The sequence below is a fragment of the Phymastichus coffea genome, unplaced genomic scaffold (assembly GCF_024137745.1).
Source record: "Phymastichus coffea isolate CEN01 unplaced genomic scaffold, Cenicafe_Pcof_1.1 PCOF00033, whole genome shotgun sequence".
NCBI lineage: Eukaryota > Metazoa > Arthropoda > Insecta > Hymenoptera > Eulophidae > Phymastichus > Phymastichus coffea.
Genome location: NW_026706844.1, coordinates 1,851,883 through 1,870,449, shown reverse-complemented (window position 1 = coordinate 1,870,449; position 18,567 = coordinate 1,851,883). Strand labels below are relative to the sequence as shown.

The 18,567-nt window shown below is 46.6% G+C and overlaps 2 protein-coding genes across 2 annotated transcripts; both read left to right on the top strand.

The window, feature by feature from the left end:
• The first annotated feature begins 450 nt into the window (after positions 1-450).
• On the top strand, positions 451-1,233 carry LOC131663351 (uncharacterized). The gene has a single exon (XM_058933714.1). It carries the CDS (start codon positions 451-453, stop codon positions 1,231-1,233), a length of 783 nt encoding a protein of 260 aa, XP_058789697.1.
• Positions 1,234-16,982: 15,749 nt separating this feature from the next.
• Positions 16,983-17,801, top strand: LOC131663350 (myb-like protein AA). Its single transcript, XM_058933713.1, has one exon. The coding sequence runs from the start codon at positions 16,983-16,985 to the stop codon at positions 17,799-17,801; it is 819 nt and encodes a 272-aa protein (XP_058789696.1).
• Positions 17,802-18,567: the final 766 nt, after the last annotated feature.

Genomic DNA, 18,567 nt, shown 5'->3' with positions numbered 1-18,567 from the left:
CGGCAGACGCGGTGTCAGCGTTGAAAAACTGGTCGGTAGTATTTACTAGGAAGGGCGGGCTGACGGCGGAACAATTTCTTAAACGACGCACGAAGTGCATTTTATAGGTTTCGTGATGCAGAGATATTGTCGGCGTTGATGACCGCATTCACAAGTTCGGAAATGATGCTTTGGTGGGAGACAAACCGTCCGAGTTGACGAACGCTGCGCGAATTTAAGGAGGAGTTCCGACGACAGTTTTACCCGCGGCCCTCGCGCGAGGACGTGTACGACGCGCTGCGCCGCCGTACTCAAGGCGAGGACGAGCCGCTGGGTCAGTACCTTACGGCTTTCCTTTATATCGCGGATTGGCTGGAGCCGAGACTCTCAGAGCGGTGACAGCTCGAACTGATTAAAATAAATCTGTATCCGAAGCTGCAGAAATTTATCAGGTCGAAAAAGGTCAAAAATATGGCAGAGCTACGCGCGTGGAGAGAAAAATTTGAACGTCAGCGCGACATTGATGATTTATATCGACCGCCTCCAACGCCACAAGAATCGTTGATGCCGGAAGTTGCGTACCGAGGAAACGCGGCGAACGAAACTACGAAACCGGGCATCAGAAACGCGAGCTTCGCGGTAAGAGAGTCTGTCGCGTCGGTTCAGTCTGCGAGTGGGAAGGGCCAGCGCGGCAAGACGGTGAAGCTAACGTCGAAGTTTGAAAGTGACAACCGAAACCCGAGCAAGGAAAGTCCGTTGCAACAAGACTCAGCGAGTTCGCCGGAGATGTTGCCGGCGGATGTAGTGGCTGCGTTGTCGCAGCTACTGTGGACTCACAGCGGGACGTCTTCGAGAGGCACGATTCCGGCAGCGAGTAACGCAGCTGGCCGCGCAGCGTTCCGGGGTGTATGCTATAAATGCGGGGGGCGCGGGCACCGTAAAACTGAGTGCCCGCAAGATGCACGGATTCCGCAGGAAAGTGCGGGTATGCCAACAGCCGCTGACGCAAACAATAGCGCGGGTGCTAACCAAGCTGCGAGACGCGGCGAAGGTAAGGGCCCAGTGCGCTGCTATAAATGCCAGCAGCTTGGCCACTATGTGAATAAGTGTACGCTGGGAGCGCAAGCCTCGCGAAAATGCCAGGGTTGCGGTGCGGATAGTGGAACCCTTGAAATATGTCCAGAATGCCGGGGATGGATCAGGGCGATGGGAAACTCCAATGCAAGTTCCGAGCGCCCGACGGGCCCCGCGTAATGTCGCATGACAAGGCATTTCATCCCGGTGAGATCGCGTACAATAGACTGTTTGAGAGCGGACTTGCGGAGCACCACAGACGGATTGAAAAGCGACGATCAGAGCAGCTGGAAGGCACAAGCGCGAGCGGTGCGCGGCCAAGTGCTCCAGCATGTCGAGTCCAGCACACGGGACGCGAAACGGAGAATTTAAGAAAAATTTTTGATTGGATTGGATTTAATGAGCGGTGGCTGAGGTTGCGTGAGGCCGATTCGGAGCGCCGGAACGAGGAACAGGCCGCATAAACGCTGAAAGCAAACCGAGGGAATATCCAAGGATGTCCGGCGGACGGGCGCGGGTCAATAGGGAAGGATTCGACGGGAGCGCCAGTACCAGACAGAGGTATTCGAGACTCGGGCGAAATCGTGGAAACCACGCGGTCTTTGAGCAGTCCGGGGGAAGGTGCGAAGCGCGTACTACAGGCCTCAGAGCAGGCTCAAGCCGCGAGACCGGGGCAGCACGACATGAGACAAGAGGTAGACGACTCTGGTGGTATAGACGAGACGTCGTCTCAATCCGTCACCTCGTCGAGCAAATTCATGGTGCTGAGCGGTAAGGTTGTGGTGAGAGCGTCTCTGCTAGGAGCGATAAGCGGACCAGGGCGCGAGCCGATACATGAGAAATATGTGGGAAATGCACATACTGGAGATGGCGAGGAAGTCTCACGCTTATGCGTACGCGTGTGTATAGGCGAACCGAAGGCGGACGCAGTGGAGAACCGCGCGCTTTTGGGTAGTGCATATCGCAGAGAGACCGTATAGTGCGCTTTACGAATCGGGAGCGATGTTGACTATTGTAGGGTCGCGCGTACGCCGAGAGTTCGCGGACCACATTGAGCCGTGTGATGCGGCGTTGTTCGGTTTCGCTGGAGCAAAAGCGAAAATCGTGGGGAGACTTCGCCTTAGAGTTGAAATTGATGGAGTAGTGCGCGAAGTAGTAACGTGAGTCGTGGACGCGCCGATGCAGTATGATATGATAGTCAGGATGGACATCATCGAGGGATTCGGTATCGGCATGGAGCATGCGGAAGGGCGTTGGCACATAAGGAATGGCCCTTGGCACTCGTTTGCAGAGTTAAAACGCGAGAGAGTGAAATTTCAGAGCGACTCGGGATTCACGCGTGCTCGCATCAGGGCCGAGGTCGCTGGACTTTCCGAACTACGACCTTCGCAGCGCGAATTGATAGAGCAATTGTTGCGTCGGGTAGTGCCCGAGAAATCGCCGGCATGCACGAATTTGATTCGGCATGAAATAGATGTGCAGGGTACGCGGTCGGTGAAGACCCCTTTGAGGCGATATTCGCCGCAAATGATGGATTTCATGCGCCGCGAAACGAAAAGATGGTTGGAATCCGGGTAAATTCGCAGGTCGACAAGCGATTGGAGCAGCGCGCCAGTGATCGTGAAGAAGCAGGACGGCACAAATCGAATGTGTATTGATCTGAGATCGGTAAATAAGGCGACAAAAGCAGACGTATATTCGATGTCGAGTATTGACACGATTCTTGATCGTTTGCGTGGAGCGCAATTTATCTCGAAGATCGACTTGAAAAACGCATATTTAAAGGTACCGTTGAGCGAGGAAAGTAAGCAGTATACGGCATTGGCGGTTCCAGGGATGGGCCTATTTGAATGTAATTATATGATCTTCGGGTTGATCAACGCGCCTGCAACATTCATGCGTCTGATGGATGCGCTGTTTGGTCCGGAATTCGAGCCGTTCGTGTTTAAGTATCTTGATGACGTGATAGTCGTGACTGAGACTTTTAGCGATCATCTGGTGGTGTGGCTTGAGCGGGTATTGGAAAAGTTGGTTAATGCAGGACTCGAGGTAAACATAGGGAAATACGAATTCGGATGCTCGGAATTGACATTTTTGGGATACCGTCTGGATAGCCAGGGGCTGCAACCTGACGCAGATCGGATCCAGCCGGTGGTTGAGTTTCCTCAGCCCAAAAATGTCAAGCAACTGCGACGCTTCCTCGGTATGTGCGGATGGTATGCGCGATTTATTGAGCATGAGAGCGATATGAAGGTGCCTCTAACGAAGCTCACGCGCAAAAGCGAGCGCTGGCATTGGGAACCGGAGCAAACCGAAACATTTGAGAAGCTTAAGAAGGCGCTAACGGAACCGCCGGTGCTAGCGAGACCCGATTTTGCGAAGACGTTTTATATCCATTGTGACGCGTCGTCATATGCGCTGGGAGCGTGCTTGATGCAGAAGAACGCGGACGAGCACCCGGTCTGTTACGCGAGCAGGATGCTCAATACGCATGAGCGAAATTACTTGGTATTAGAACTGGAATATGCGGCAGTGATAATGGGTATTAAGAAATTCCGTCCGTACGTTGAGGGGACTCACTTCGTGGTGGTTACAGATCACACAGCGCTCACATGGCTGCGGAACAAGAAAGATCCCGTAGGTAGACTCGCGAGATGGATTCTTGAGCTTCAGCAATATGATTTTGAGATCGTGTACAGAAAAGGTCGCCTTGTATATAATATTATATTATATGCATCATACGCCGGACGCGTTAACCATTACGGACCCAGACTACTTACAGCGCATTAAAGATGTGCTTGCGAGACCGGATAAATTTCGGAATTGGCGAGTGGAGGACGGAAGATTCTCGTCCGATAGATTACTCGATCCGGTCACAAATCGCGAACAATGTTGGCGCTTAGTGGTACCGTTAGAACATAGGGCTCGGGTGATGCGAGACGCGCACTGCGAGCCATCGACAGGACATTTTAGTCGGGACAAAACGTATGATAGGGTTGCAAGGGAATACTCCTGGCATAGGATGTATCACGATATCACGGAGTTTGTACGATCGTGTGAAGAATGCCAGAAGTACAAGATTGAACACAAGCTACCGATGGGATTAATGATCAAACGTGTAGTCGAACGACCATGGCTAGTGGTAGCGGCGGATGCAATCGAGCTGCCAAGAAGTAAGAATAGGTTTAAATACTTAGTCGTATTTCAGGATTTATTTACGAAATACGTAGAGTTTAAGCCTCTCGTGTAGGCTACAGAAAAGGCTCTTGCGCAAGCTCTCGAGGAACTTATTTTATTTAGATGGGAGATCCCGAGTTACTTGGTCACGGATAATGGAAAGAATTTCTGTGGAAACGAATTTCGATCGACGTTGGACGAGTATAAAATCGAACAGGTACTCTGTCCGACATACCATCAGCAGGCGAATTTCGCCGAACGAGCGATCAAGACGCTAAAGCTGATGGTGGCGATTTTCGTAGATCAGGACCACAGAAATTGGGACAAATATTTGCACGAATTTAGACAAGCAATGAACACGACAATTCAGGCGAGTACGAAATTCTCGCCGGCGTTTTTAAACTTCGGGCGTGAGCCGCAGCAAGTGAAGAGTCTGCGACGCGAAATGGAAGCGCGAGCGCCGATCATCCGTTCGTCAAATAAAGATTGGAGCGAGCGAATGGCGAGACTTGACGCGCTTCGCGATTTAGTTATCAAGCATATTGAGGAAGCGCAGATCCGGCAAAAGAAACAATATAATAAGAAGCAGCGTGAAGCGGAATTTTCGGTTGGGGACTTGGTTCTGAGATGTGCGCATACGTTATCAAGCGCGAGCGCAGGTAGAAACGCCAAGCTGGATCTGAGGTTCATTGGCCCATATAAGATCTCGCGTGTAGCTTCGCCAGGAGTTTACATTTTAACCACGGATAATAAGAAGCAGGTGCTAATGGCTCACGTGTCTGAACTTAAGAGGTATATACCTACGTGAAATGCGAGTGCAGGCAGCCGGAGGTAGATGTTACTGTGTGGTGTGATTGTTGTGTGTGTGTGTGTGTGTGTGTTAGTAGCCGATGACAGGACTAGATGACGCAACCAGTATGGTGACTCAAGATAACAGTTACGCGACTAATGAATTATTTGCTAATTGTATATGGAATTTTTATTACTGACGACACAGCGATGCATACGCCAGAGGATGTGGCGCAGGAATCGGAAGAGACAACTCGGCCAGAGATCGTCGCAATAGATGATAGGGAAGCCGCGATCGAGGATATGTAGAGGCGGAGTGAGGGCGAAGTCGCCGAACTCTTGCACGACGTGGGGTCCGAGGTAGAGGTCGTCGCGGATACGTGAATCGCGGTGAGGCCGACGAAACCGTACAGCGTTGTCTGTCCGCCGGGTCGAAGTGCCGCTGTTGCTGCTGCCGCCGCGGCTGCTGATGCAAGGGCGAAAAACGTGGAGCGTGCGCTGGATCCCCATGTTAATATGGTAAAGCCGTCGGTGAGACGCGGATTTAATAACAAAGTCGCAAGGGTCAGATCCTGCCAGTGGATGCGCGACCATTCACCACGAAGGCGAGTTCGCCGAGTGTGTGGGAGGGTCACGAGGCAATTTCGCCGCTGGTACTCTCAGAGATTCGGCGTTGAGTCCCGACTCAGGAACGGCGAGATGAGCTGCACGAACGATTTGGATCGGTGGTGGACGAGCTCATAACGCCGGAGGACCTGCTACCGCAGCGTCCACTACGGTTCGGGGGGTCCACATCGGATCGCCCGGATTCGGGGACTCGGATGCCGCCGAGCACAGCGGCTCGCGGTGGCTCGAGTGAGCACCACCGCCGAAATATTTGCAGGAGCTTCGACGGGAAGAAGCGGAAGAACGCTATGGCACCTCCAAGAAGCGACGCCGTAATAGGAAGACGCCGGATTTCGGAGATTATGAACCCGGGTTCTTGACTGTTGCATTGTCGACTCGTAGCATCTCCATAGGGCAGGATGCGACATGGGAGTTGCCGGTGCAGCGGCGGGGGTTCCAAAATTTGTCTCCGATATTGGAGGTGTCCGGCGAGCAGAGCACGTCAGGATAAGTCTCCGGTTCGTAGAATGGGAATGGCGGGACGGCTGCGGAGAGTGCTGTGTTGATAGATTCGTAGGTGATGGAACAAACAATGGCCCCGAGACCTTTGGAGGTAGTGGCCGAGCGACAGGCTAAATCATATAACGTAGAAAAGGGTAAAGACAGGTATGGCGTGTTCCCTGATGGAACATGCGTGCCTGCTCCGCAAGCAGGAGTAAGGGCGCGCCGTCACCGCGAAATGCGCGAGGCGAGGGAAGCCGAGGCAGTACACCATCCCAGCGCGAAGAAGTTGCGAGGGCCAAACGCCAAGCGCGCGAGCTCGCGGCCTGGGCGATAAGCCGTAACGCAACTTAGGAAGATGCGCAGGGCGGCTAAAGTACCAGCATGGATGATACTTATAATTATATTTATTTTTTTTAATTATTTTGATTTTATTTTATTTTAGTATTCGCGATTGTTTTATATTTAGTTTTTTTTCTTTTATTTTCCTTTTTTTTTATTTAGAGGCGACATTGGCGAACCATTGTTTATTTTTATGTTTATTAGTGTAATTGTGTTTTGCTCAAAACCTTGGCCTTGTGTGCGGGTGAGGGGAGTTGCGTGGATTAACCCTCGGGTATCTCCGGCTCCCGCGGCTTAGCGGGGGGCTGTGACAGGGCTGATGGCGATGTTCGTTAGCCCTGTGCGCGGCACTCTCCTCGCACGGATGTAGCGACCGAGCGTGGCTATGATTGACATAGCATTCACGCGCTTGTGTCTTTGGAGGGCCTGGAGAGGGGAGAGCGAGGCCAGCGGAGAAGACGGCGCGAGAAAGAGCTTGAGAGAGAAAGCGAGAAAGGAAGAGGAATAAGCGAGAACGCGGAAAGCGCGGCTCGCGCCGCGAGAATTAGGAAAACGGAGAGAAATAGTGGGAGGAGTTGAGGAGTGACCATACGCTAATCAGGTCACGGCGAGAAGTGAGTTTGGACGGTGCACCGACAAAGAGCAAGCTAAGGACGAGTGAGGGAGTCTCTTGTGGCGAATCTCCGGCTGCTTGGAACAGCCTCCACAGCGATCACAATTCGACGATCAAGAAACCGATCCTGGTCGCCATCCGCCAACAAGCGGATAATCGCCGCCTACTGTCGCGTTTCATAGACTAAACGAGCGCGCTCACCATCGTAATTTTGTAAGAATCCGTAGATGTACCTTTCGATGGCGTAAATAAAAGGATCACCTATTATTACTATTTCGACTTCTTCCCTTTACCTTCCCCGTCATTACGGTAGATTCGCGCCCGTGGAAGTCACCTTCCTTCACCGGAATAGAATAACTAATAACCTTTAATAAATCGCAGGGGGCACAGTAGTGGCGCATTTGGCTGTGTCTTGAAGAATATTTCTCCCCCCTTTGCAAACTTAAAACAATGAACAATTGACTAAAATTTGTAGAAAAACTAGTGAATATACCAATGAATGTGTGTTCATAGCTCAGGATCAATTTATTATCTAATTTCTGAGTTACAGCTCAATATAAAATCTTATATTATATTAAAGTAATACCGTGTTTTTCTTCGTAAGGTTCATCGGACAGATTTTTAACTCTAGTAACCTATCTTAATTATTGCTTTATTTTAATGATGGAGATGTACCATGATCATGGGTATCAACATTTTCCTGGTTCGCCGGACTTCCCGTGCATGTCCTCGTAGTTGGTGTCTCGTCGATCTGGGGCGGTTACCTTGGTACCTAGACATCGTCTCCTGGGTGAGTCATGATTTTTCGTCGGAAACGCTATATGCCTGCACGTTGTCGAGGATGATGTGTGTGTATCATCGATCTGGAGGGTAACCCTGACACCACGGACGTGTCATTTTAAGCATTTCGTCCGAGCCTATCATGCTTGTAATAGCTTCCTTAGACGCCTTTTATCTAAATTTTTCTGTCAGATTGGACTCATCAGTACCGATCTCATCAGTAATAATGTTATGCAAAAATTACCCGGCGTTTCAATATTTCAGTATGATGCTGGATGTTTTCAACGCTGCATATTTCTGTATGCTACTACCGTGTTTCCAGCGCTGCATATTTTTGTGATCTACTACCGTGTTTCCAGTGCTGCATATAATGTAAAGTCCATAATTAGATGCATGTACTGTTATGGTTTTCAACTTTAAAATTTCTTTGAAAACGATATTTTTAGTGTAAATTTTATTGTTACTTTTTTGTCATTTCTTTTTATGAGAGCATGGTTCAGTAATATAATCTTTAAATTATTTTTATTTTTCGCACTAGATAAGGCAACATATAATTGTCCGTCACTGAATACAAGAGATGGCAGATAAACTCCAACTCGGCCATATGATTGTCCTTGTGATTTATTAATTATCATTGCGAAACCTAATCGAATTGGAAATTGTCTACGACGCATATTGAATGGTATATCTTCTTTAGAGAGTGATAAAGATATTCTAGGAATAAGAAAGATTTTTCCGATATTTTTTCCACAAGTAATTTGTGCTTCGATAGTATATTTCTACAGATTATTTATTATCAATCATGTTCCGTTGCAAAGTCCTTCATTCAAATTCAATTTTCTTAACAGTATTATAACAGTACCAACTTTCAGTTTCAATCTATGCGGTGGTAATCCATTTGGTGTTAATGAATTTAGAAACTAAGTTGGTAACATGATATCTGAATTTTCTCCATTGTCATCTTCGGCTGTATCTAGATTTAAATATTCATGGCAATCGCCCTCCATTGTATCTAAAATTTCATTATTAACCCTTACCTTGCACACCTCATTTTGGCCACGTAACTGCTCGGTGGGGTAAATCTACCCCAGCTCGAAAAATATCGAATAAATCAGAGAATTTTAGATATTTTGCTATGAAAATTTTTTCTAGTATATTCAAACCTTTCACTACAAAAAAAATATTCAGGTTAACAATTTTCAATGTTACACACACTGAAAAAAATTGTTGAAAAAAAATAAATAAATTTTATTTATTGTTAAAAATTGTCTGGGGTAAATCTACCCCACATAGTAGTTAAGGGTTAATATCGATCACATTGTTTGTTTGTAGGTGCAAAAATTACCTTGTCATCTAAGTCTAAATTATCAATTGTTATTCTATTTCCGAATATTATTTTTATTATATTTTTTCCTCTGCGATCATGTAATTAGGAATTTCTATTAATTCATTCTTTTTCTCATATGAATTAAGATTTTGCTTGCCGATGCAGCCGATGAATCCCCCCCCCTTTCTCTCTCTTTCGACGACAGCGCGCCTGGGCGGACCCAGCGGCGCGAAGAAGAGCTCACCATATTTCACGCTCAGAACGACGCATTGGCGAGGCGCTGTGGCGCGGCAGCCGACGAAACTACAGGCCCTCGAGCACACGACGGCAGGCAGACCGCCGAGCGCGAGACGAGCCATCGGGCTGTCCGATCCAGGCATCGTGTCGACTGCGCTTGGCGGACCCAACTGCGGGCCGGGTGAGCCGGTACGGCGCGCGGCCCCGAGTGCTGAAAGGTCGGTCTCGGGTGACAGTTTGGCCGTCCGCGCGAGCCCGCCCGACTCATCCTGATTCTCACACGACTCCCTCTCTCACAGATGGAGCTCATCCCAGTCCAGCGGGAGCTTGGAAAGGCCATCCGTCGGATCGCTGAAAAGGTAGCTGACACGCCGACAGCCTCTTGGACTCTCGGCGCCATTGAGACTCGGTTAGATCTACTCGAGGGCTACTGAAACAATCTGAACGGCAACCATGGCCGACTGTTGACTTCATCGGAGGCCGCCGTCTTGGAATACTTGGCAGGCAATGACTACGCGGTCGCCGAGGAGCTCTTCATGGAGAGCAAGAGCACTCTCCTGGACCACCACGTCCGCTGCATCGCGTCTGAAGACTGCTCATCATTGACTGTTGCTTCCTCGGAGGCCGCCTCGGATCCGACAGTCCCGGCCGTGAAGCTGCCGCACCTCTCCATACCCACCTTCTCAGGAAAGCCTGAGGACTAGGAATCGTTCAGGGATCTGTTCCTCGACCTCGTGCACAACAACAGCACGATGAGGATCGCCATGAAGATGAACTACCTCAAGACGCACGTCGAAGGAGTGGCCAAGGATGCACTGGTGCCCTTCCGCTCGGTCAACGGCGACTATGCGCAGGCCTGGGAGGCATTATGTCGACGCTATGACCAGCCGCGCCTACAGCCTCGTGAGAGCGGTCACCGTTAAACGTGTATACTCGACCCATCGTCAAGGCCGCTCGGCTACCTATTCAAGACACTTCCAGCTCGTCGACAGCAGCAGCCCCATAAAATGAAGTCGTTCCCGGAACGAGGCGGGCGGAATGTTTGGAATAAGCGCGCACCCAGCGCCCTGCCGCTACCGGCGTGCGGCAGGGCCGATCGCTGACGCCTTAGAGAGGGGCCGACAGGGAGCGCTCGACAGTGACCTCTCCCGACAGGAGCCTGTTTTTCGAGCTTTTTTTTTGTCCTGAACGCCTCGACGGACTGCCGATCAAGTGCTCTCCAGAACGTGTCACAATTGTTCAGAGTGTAATCCGATTTGAGTAAAGCAGAATAAACCGAATTGAAACACCCCCGCCTTTTCCTTCACCTTCTGCGCAACAGCAGAGCCAACCGATATGCCAACATCTTCTGCAACTTCTCTGATGGTGATTCGACGATTTTTTAACACAATTTTTCCAGTGTTTCAACGTTTTCATCTGTTATTGATGTGTTGGGACGTCCAGAGCGAGGTTCGTCTTCGACATTCTCTCGGCCTTTTCGGAACAGTTTATACCACTTATACACATTTTTCTTACTCAGAGTAGACTCACTGTTTGCAATTGTCAACATTTGATGAGCTTTAGAACACTGGATAACATTTTTCACACAAAATTTAATGTAAACTTTTTGCTCCATTCTTTCCGATAGAAGAAAATCGCCGAGCACACCAAACACTTCTAGCCTCTGACGCCTCTGCTAGAAAAACAATACGTGCTATATATTCAAAACTATGAATATATGATCGTGGCGAGTGTACCAACATAACAACAACAAAAATTAAAAACTGGAATGTACGTAACCTGCAAAAATTGAAAAGTCGCCTTACTTTTTGAACACCCGTCGTATATCTGCTTTGCCTTGTATATCATAATTTATATATTGCAGCGGTAGTCGATTCGATCAATTGATCCGTTTGCGATTCGGTAGCACTCGTGATGCTAGAGCGAACGATTAAGAGAGAGGGGGGGGGGGGCGCGAGAGTTTAAAGTTTTCAGTTAAGCCTCAGCTATTACTTGCGAAAGTACCGCCAAATAGTTTTTCCGCTGTGTTTTACCGTTTTTGCTGATCGAAAGGAGTTTCTGGGATTTTTGATACGTGCATGGTGAGCATAGAGGAAATCACAGCAGCATCAAGCGGATAGCAGCATTAAGTACAGCAACAGCAGTTTGGAAGCAAGTGAGACAGCGCAGTTGTTCCTGAGGAGCACCAACAGTCGATTTACTTCATCAATTACGGCTGATCACCGTAATTGCACCGCAGGGTAAGTGGACCTCACTTTTTCTGCATGACAAAATATTCACGAGAATATTTTGTCTATCGCGACTGTAATTTTTGTATTCCCGCCGAGCGTTAGATTTCGCGGCAGAGTTTTGAATTCTCTTTCTCTCTCTCTCTCTCTCTCTCCCCGTATTATTGTTAATCATTGTAAATCCTATTCGCGTGCGTTAGTCTTTCGTCCCGTCAGAGACTATAGTTTATTAGAGATAAACGATATTAATTTTATTCGCCGTATTACGTTATTTCATTTCCTATTAGTTTAACGGATCTATCACCGATTAAATTGTAAACCGATTTTATCTAGGGGATTAGTTGGAATAACCATTAGGTCACTCACACCTAAGATAGATCGAGTGTCACAAATCAGGCGACTTAGGTGAGTGCAACTCTGTTGAAAAGAAGACAACTGAACGAAAGTATCAAACGTAAAGGCGAATACACGTATAATCATACGTGTTTAACGGAGCGGCGGTTAGCTCTGCATCGTGGGAGTTTGTGCTTTAATAAATTCCTTTTGTACTAGCTAATCCACCCTATTACAATATCATAATTTCATTATGTAAATCGCATTATGTAATTTTGATTAATATCAAGTCAAATCCATTCTCGTGTATATTCTACAACTCATTTTTTAAAGAGACACATTGAAAATGCTACCGAGCGAGGTGTTTTCAGCTATTATATAATTATAACATGTATATTTAACATAAAACATTATTTATCATAAAACATTATTTATAAAACATTATTCCTTATCTACCTATTTTTAAGATGTTTTTTTGCAAAATAAATAAAAACTACAACAATAACTTCACCTGCCATTTATCGTAAAATTAATGACATTTGTCATAACTTTTTGTAATATTAAGTCATAACAATACATTTCTCTCGTCACGTAATGTCAAATTTAAAAATATGATCAATTTATCTTTAATAGTTCCGTAAAAAAGTTAAATTGTAGTTGCGCCATCGAATTTGAAGAGCGATATTAATTTTTTTCGACGCTTGGCCTGCTGACGTTCAATTACCTCACCCTTCTACCGCGCCGTTTTTCGCTGAAAAATCAAACGTTCTACCGACTGTACGCAATTTTTTTAATGCATTAAACAGGTTCCCACAAATCCAACAATCTCATCTGGAAAAGTAGTCGGATGACTGGCAATGACAATATATTTTTTTTCAGTTACCAAACTAATTTATTAAACAATAGACTATAAACTATGATGACTCATAAATTGATTGTTTTTTGACGAATCTACATGTTTGTTTTCTCAAATTGAAGCCGTTTTTATAAGCTTTCCAGACTTATCATAATTTATAACAATATCACGCACATACATCGTTTATTTAATTTTACAACTAAGGCTGAACCGAAAAAAAAAATTCTGCGGGCTGTGAAGATTACTCAGGAACACCGAAACTAACAAATAGATAATTTGTTTATTAAGCCATAGCGCGTAAGCTGTTTAACTAACCGGTTTCGAATTTCCAATAAATCCTTTGCGAGTAGCAAGAAATATGTTGAATTACAAAATTTATCATTTAAGAAACTTATAAGGGAATCAAGACAGTATGTTACGAAAGAAATATGTTGATGCAATACGTACATGTTAGATATTAGTATTGATATATTTATTTATTATTGAACAAATAGGCTTCTTCTGTCTATAACTTTCGATCTAATTAAAATTTATAAATGCGCTGCTTATGTACGTATAAAAAGTTATAACCAAAAAAACACGAATTTTTGCTAAAATTTAACTTTTGAGCGGCCCATAAACAATATTTCTGGTCTTTTTATGGCTGTGGAAACTAATGACTTATTTTACACATGAAGTAGCACCTATATATAAAAAATCAGCTTATCCCTCGAATAAGTCGTGCAAAATCGTGTTTTTCCTGGCCTATATATAAGAAACCGTATAAAACATGATTTGGACTACAGCTCAAGCCTTACTCACGCGCAGGTTTAAGAAAATTTTGAAATTATTTTACCAGACAGAGCGCTCACCAATGTTAACTTGAAAGAGTACGCTAAACAGTTAGATATTTTTAATTTCAGAGGTGTATTCATGAGAAATGAGCTGTCCAAATCTGGCCCGCATTATCGCCACTCAGCTATAATTAATCTTGATAATGCAGCAGGACTTAGCACACATTGGGTACACACAAGAATATCAGCAAAAACGTTACGTATTTTTAAAGTTTTGGCAATCTCAAACCACCGCAAGATCTAATGATTTATCTAAGAGTTGCCGAGGTTAAGTAAAACTTGACAAGATATCAAGATTTTGATAAGACCTGTATAAGAAAAATTATGTTGTGAGCCGTGACACTACAGGGCCTAAGATGTTGGAATTAATGAACATTTAGTGAAATTTTGAGATAATGAGATCGCTATTAAATTTTGATATTCAACACATTTTCGATATTCGAACTCTTAAAATTACATGATTCAGCGCACTTTGAGTTCTTTTTGGTTCTCTCTTTTTCCTTTTTGCTTAATCAGTGTATTTTCGGTATGTAAAGAGTGTGTCCGATTGATTTTGTCTAGTTCAACTTTTAGTGTTCGTCGGTGTTTATTTCGAAATGTACGATTTTCTCAGAAAACAATATTCGCTGGTTTGTGTAAGTATATACGTACATATTTCCCTTTTTTCTTTTTTTTTAATACTCATTTAATTTCCTATAATTATTAGTGATTGTTATGTTTTAAGTCTGAGAGTTAACGGAGGAACAATTTGCCTCTACTTGCTGCACCCTGACCTGGAACTCAGAGATATTCCCGAATATGTGTAGGTGTTTATTTAATTTTACCTAGTTTATAACTAATTTTACCTATAGTCATTTTCTTTTCTCTTTTGTTAATTTCAGGATTGGGCTACTTTGCGCGCTCTGAGAAAGTGTGACTGGTTAATTCGCAGTTCTAACTATCTTGGCAAGTATAGACCTGTTGAAGACACTTGGGGTCTTTGAGCTTTATTTTTTTATGAATTGCGCATTTACTGTAACGGGTTCCATAGGGTGTATGTGGAGATATTTGACAATTATTATAATGTATTCGTGGGTCCAAGCATAGCTCACAGATATGATTTGTAACGGAGAATTAGCGACCGTTCCCGTCTGGGTAGCTCGCGGCCGTCTGCACAAATTATTTATTCGGGGATTCGGGAAGCAAAAGACGTTCCCACGACTGAATAACGCGTCGAGCATAAACACGTTAAACGGACAGATTCGAAGTCGGGGCGAGGAGTGATACAGTGGCAAATAAACACAACAGCGGATTAACACACTAATCCTTTAATCGTCAACAATCGATTACAATACGGCGATCTTACGCCTATACACTACGAGCGGCACAATAACAAATCCGAACGCGAAGGTGAATCGGTGGCTGGTCAGCCTGTCGATTCCCTGTCTAAAACTAAATGTTACAACAAATGCCCGACAAAACACTTTCCGCCGTTAATCTATCAATGGGATAGCCAGCAGATCTGCCGTGCTACCACCCATAAGCTGGCGCCCAAACATGCAAGAGAGAGAAACAAAAGAAAAACACGCACCGGTAACAGGTATCCTTCATGACACGGCTGGGCGCGACCCAACCTCACACTCAAATACTCATCCGCGCACTGGGCGTGTCTCTGAAAACGAACAAACGTCGACAAGGTCGCGGGGCCATCTTGAGAAAACTGTGACCTTCGGTTCAATCCACGCGCGCGACTTTCTCTGCTTACAGTCTAGCAGAGACTCCCGAATTTCCCACGATCGTCCACAATTCAAGCTCTCTCTCTCTCTCTCTCTCTCTCTCTCTCTCTCTCTCTTTCACTCTCTCTCTCTCTCTCTCTCTCTCTCTCCGTGGTACGTACAACACCTCCTTCTTCCGCTCCGTTAATACTCTGCCTTATTCATTTTGTTTTCCTTCTTGGAGTGAAAACTCACTTTGCAGGGTATTCGCCAACTGTGGCTCTCATGCCTGGGCAATAAATCGCAATTTTTATTGCCTTTTTCGAGCCGCGGAGGCGGTTAAATACCCGGCTACACAACATAACCTACAAACTTAAGCAACAACGCCTTACACACACACGCTTCTGCACACCTACGCTTCTACACACTACGGTTTCATCTCTGCTACTACACACTACGCTCTCATCTGCGTCCACTGCATTAGCTGCATATCGTTGCTGCTGTACTTATTGAACACACTCGACTTTGCTCCAACCTGCCGTAGCTGTCCTCGACTGCATTCTACCTACATGTTGGTGAGAGAGAGAAAAAACACAAATCTCGTGCATGCCTATCTGCATCCTCATATGCGTTGCATAAATTTGCGTTATTGTATTCCCTTGCGTTATCGTGCATTTCATATAACACGTTCTTATAAGTATTGCTGAGTTTCCAAATACTGTGTTTATGTTGACATTTTGCCTGTACGTTTGTATACCTGCTTAGCTGGGAAAAGTTGCTGGCTAGAGTCTGCTTGGCACGCAATCACCCGCGAAATTCGAAATTCGTCAAACTCTCTACGTTCGGAAAATCAACTGTTGCCTCTGCCAGCATCTCTCGCTCAAGTAGCTTTCCCCTGTCTGTCTACACCGGCCTGGTTCTATGTCCAGTCAATGCGCTAAATGCTTGTTTTCCCTGCGCCGTATCGACAATACTCTTTTATGCACTGAATGTAACGCGCTCCTTCATATCGACTGTGTGTCGCCGTCACTGCGTCCCAGGGGATCTGAACCATTCATCTGCAGGAGTCATCAACATACAAGTAGCAGCGACTCGTCGTTGGCGTCTGTCGTCGAGGCTCTTCCCCAGTCTTCACCAGTAGGTCCACCGGCCGCTGGCGCGTCCCTCTTACCTTATCTCTCCAAGAAGCGGCTCGTTTCGCCCACTCTGTCTAGCTTCCACGCACCGAAACTCCATTGCCTGGGTCCTCCATTGTTACGCCGCAATTCAACAACTGTAGACAGATCCTCGCCTGCATCGTTGGAGAATTCCTCTACTGCCTCTCACCAGACTATACAGGTAAAGCCTACATCTGAGCCAATCATGTCTGATAAACCACCTACTTGGTTTGTTGGCTTCCTCGCGAGGAATTCAAAGATCTCAGAAATGATATCAACTCTATCAGCTCCACTCTCTAGCATTCCGTCAAACAAAATGATATCAACAATAAACTTGCTGCACACATTGATACCCCAGAGGTTATGGTTCGCGGGCTCCCCTCGCAGTTTAATGGCTCGCTGTATGATGCCGCTCGCTACATATTAAGCGCCCTTGGTTTTGGCCACGGCCATGACATGCCTGCTATCGAGGCCACCCGAGAATGGTACCAGCCAAATCGCTACCAAAATGCGCAACAAAATGTTGACGCCCCCGCAGAGTCCTCTCACCCACGCCCCCCTTTTATCACTTTCTCATTCTACCTCTCATCAACCTCCTCTCGCGATCGCGTTATCGCTGCAACAGCTCGTATTCGTGAGCTCACCGTCCTATCCATTTTTGGGTGCGGTGGAAGCACCCCTGTCTACGTGCGCCCAGTTTACCCCAAAGTCATCTACGATCTCCTCACAAAAGCTAGAGCTGCCTGCACATCTCTTGGCTATCTCCGTCCTGTAGTCCGCAATCTGCGTATCTTCGTGCGACCGACATTTAATTCTGAGCTTTTGCCGATTCTCTGCGAGGAGGATCTATACCTTCTCCCCCCCAATCAAAATCAAAATCGCTCAGCAAACCTCTCACTCAACGCTATTACCCCTACTCGTGGCTCTCGACCATTCATTCCACGAAAGTCCCAGCGACTGCAGCACCCACAAAGTAATCAGCATCAATACCCGCATCAGTTACCCTTACTACTACAATACCAACAAGCGCAACAACCACCACAGCAACAGCAGCAGCAACCACCTCAACGGCAGCAACAACAGGAACCTCAGCATAGTCAGCAGCTACTACAGCATCCGCCACCCCAATTGTCTCAACAGCTTCATCAACAACCCCCGTCCCTGCAGCAACAATATCACCAGCCCCAAACGTTCTATGCCCAACCCCAGCATCAGCCACTCGAACAGCCCCAGCTACCGCACCTGCAAGCCACGCACCAACAAAAATGCTTGTAGAAAAATCGTGGCCGGAAATCGGCGCAAAACTCTGGTCCGCATCTGCTCCCCGTTCTGCCTGCTCATCCCTCATCCGCTGTTACAGCATCCTCCAATTCTCACACTGGCCAACCCCCACTTCAAAATCATCCGAGCATCAGTCCCGATGCTGCCCCTCGAATGTCTTCACTGGCAATGGATACGGCGGAGCCTTCACTCTCAAGTGGGACGAACTACCGTCAACCTTCCCACATCGCAGATGATACATCCCTTCCCACTGAATGCACTATGGGAAATCCACCTACCATCGATTGACCCTCAGGGTCAATATAGCCCCAAACTATTGCCCCCCCCCCCTCCCATTTTCTGTGTAGCACATGCAAATGTGAACCGCCTGAACCACGGCGGCCATTTCGCCCTTCTTGAGGACAGAGTATCCCACTCACACTATGACGCTGTTGCCATCACAGAAACGTTCCTAAAGGATACTGTGGCTTACTCTCACCTCTCTCTCTCTGGATTCAACCTATTTCGACATGATCGCTCAGCCATGGAAGGTGGTGGTGTTGCTCTCTACATTCGTGACAGCTTCTCCGTTCGCACAATTGCCAAATCGCATCCTGATGACTATAATGCGTCAGAATTTTTGGTGGTGGAATTACGACAACAACATGCAAGACTTCTACTTGCTGTAGTCTATCGTAGCCCGTCTGCGTTGGCTCCACTGAATTTTTTCCAAACCATTGTCCCTCTTCTCCCAAATTATCATGACGTGATAATTTGTGGG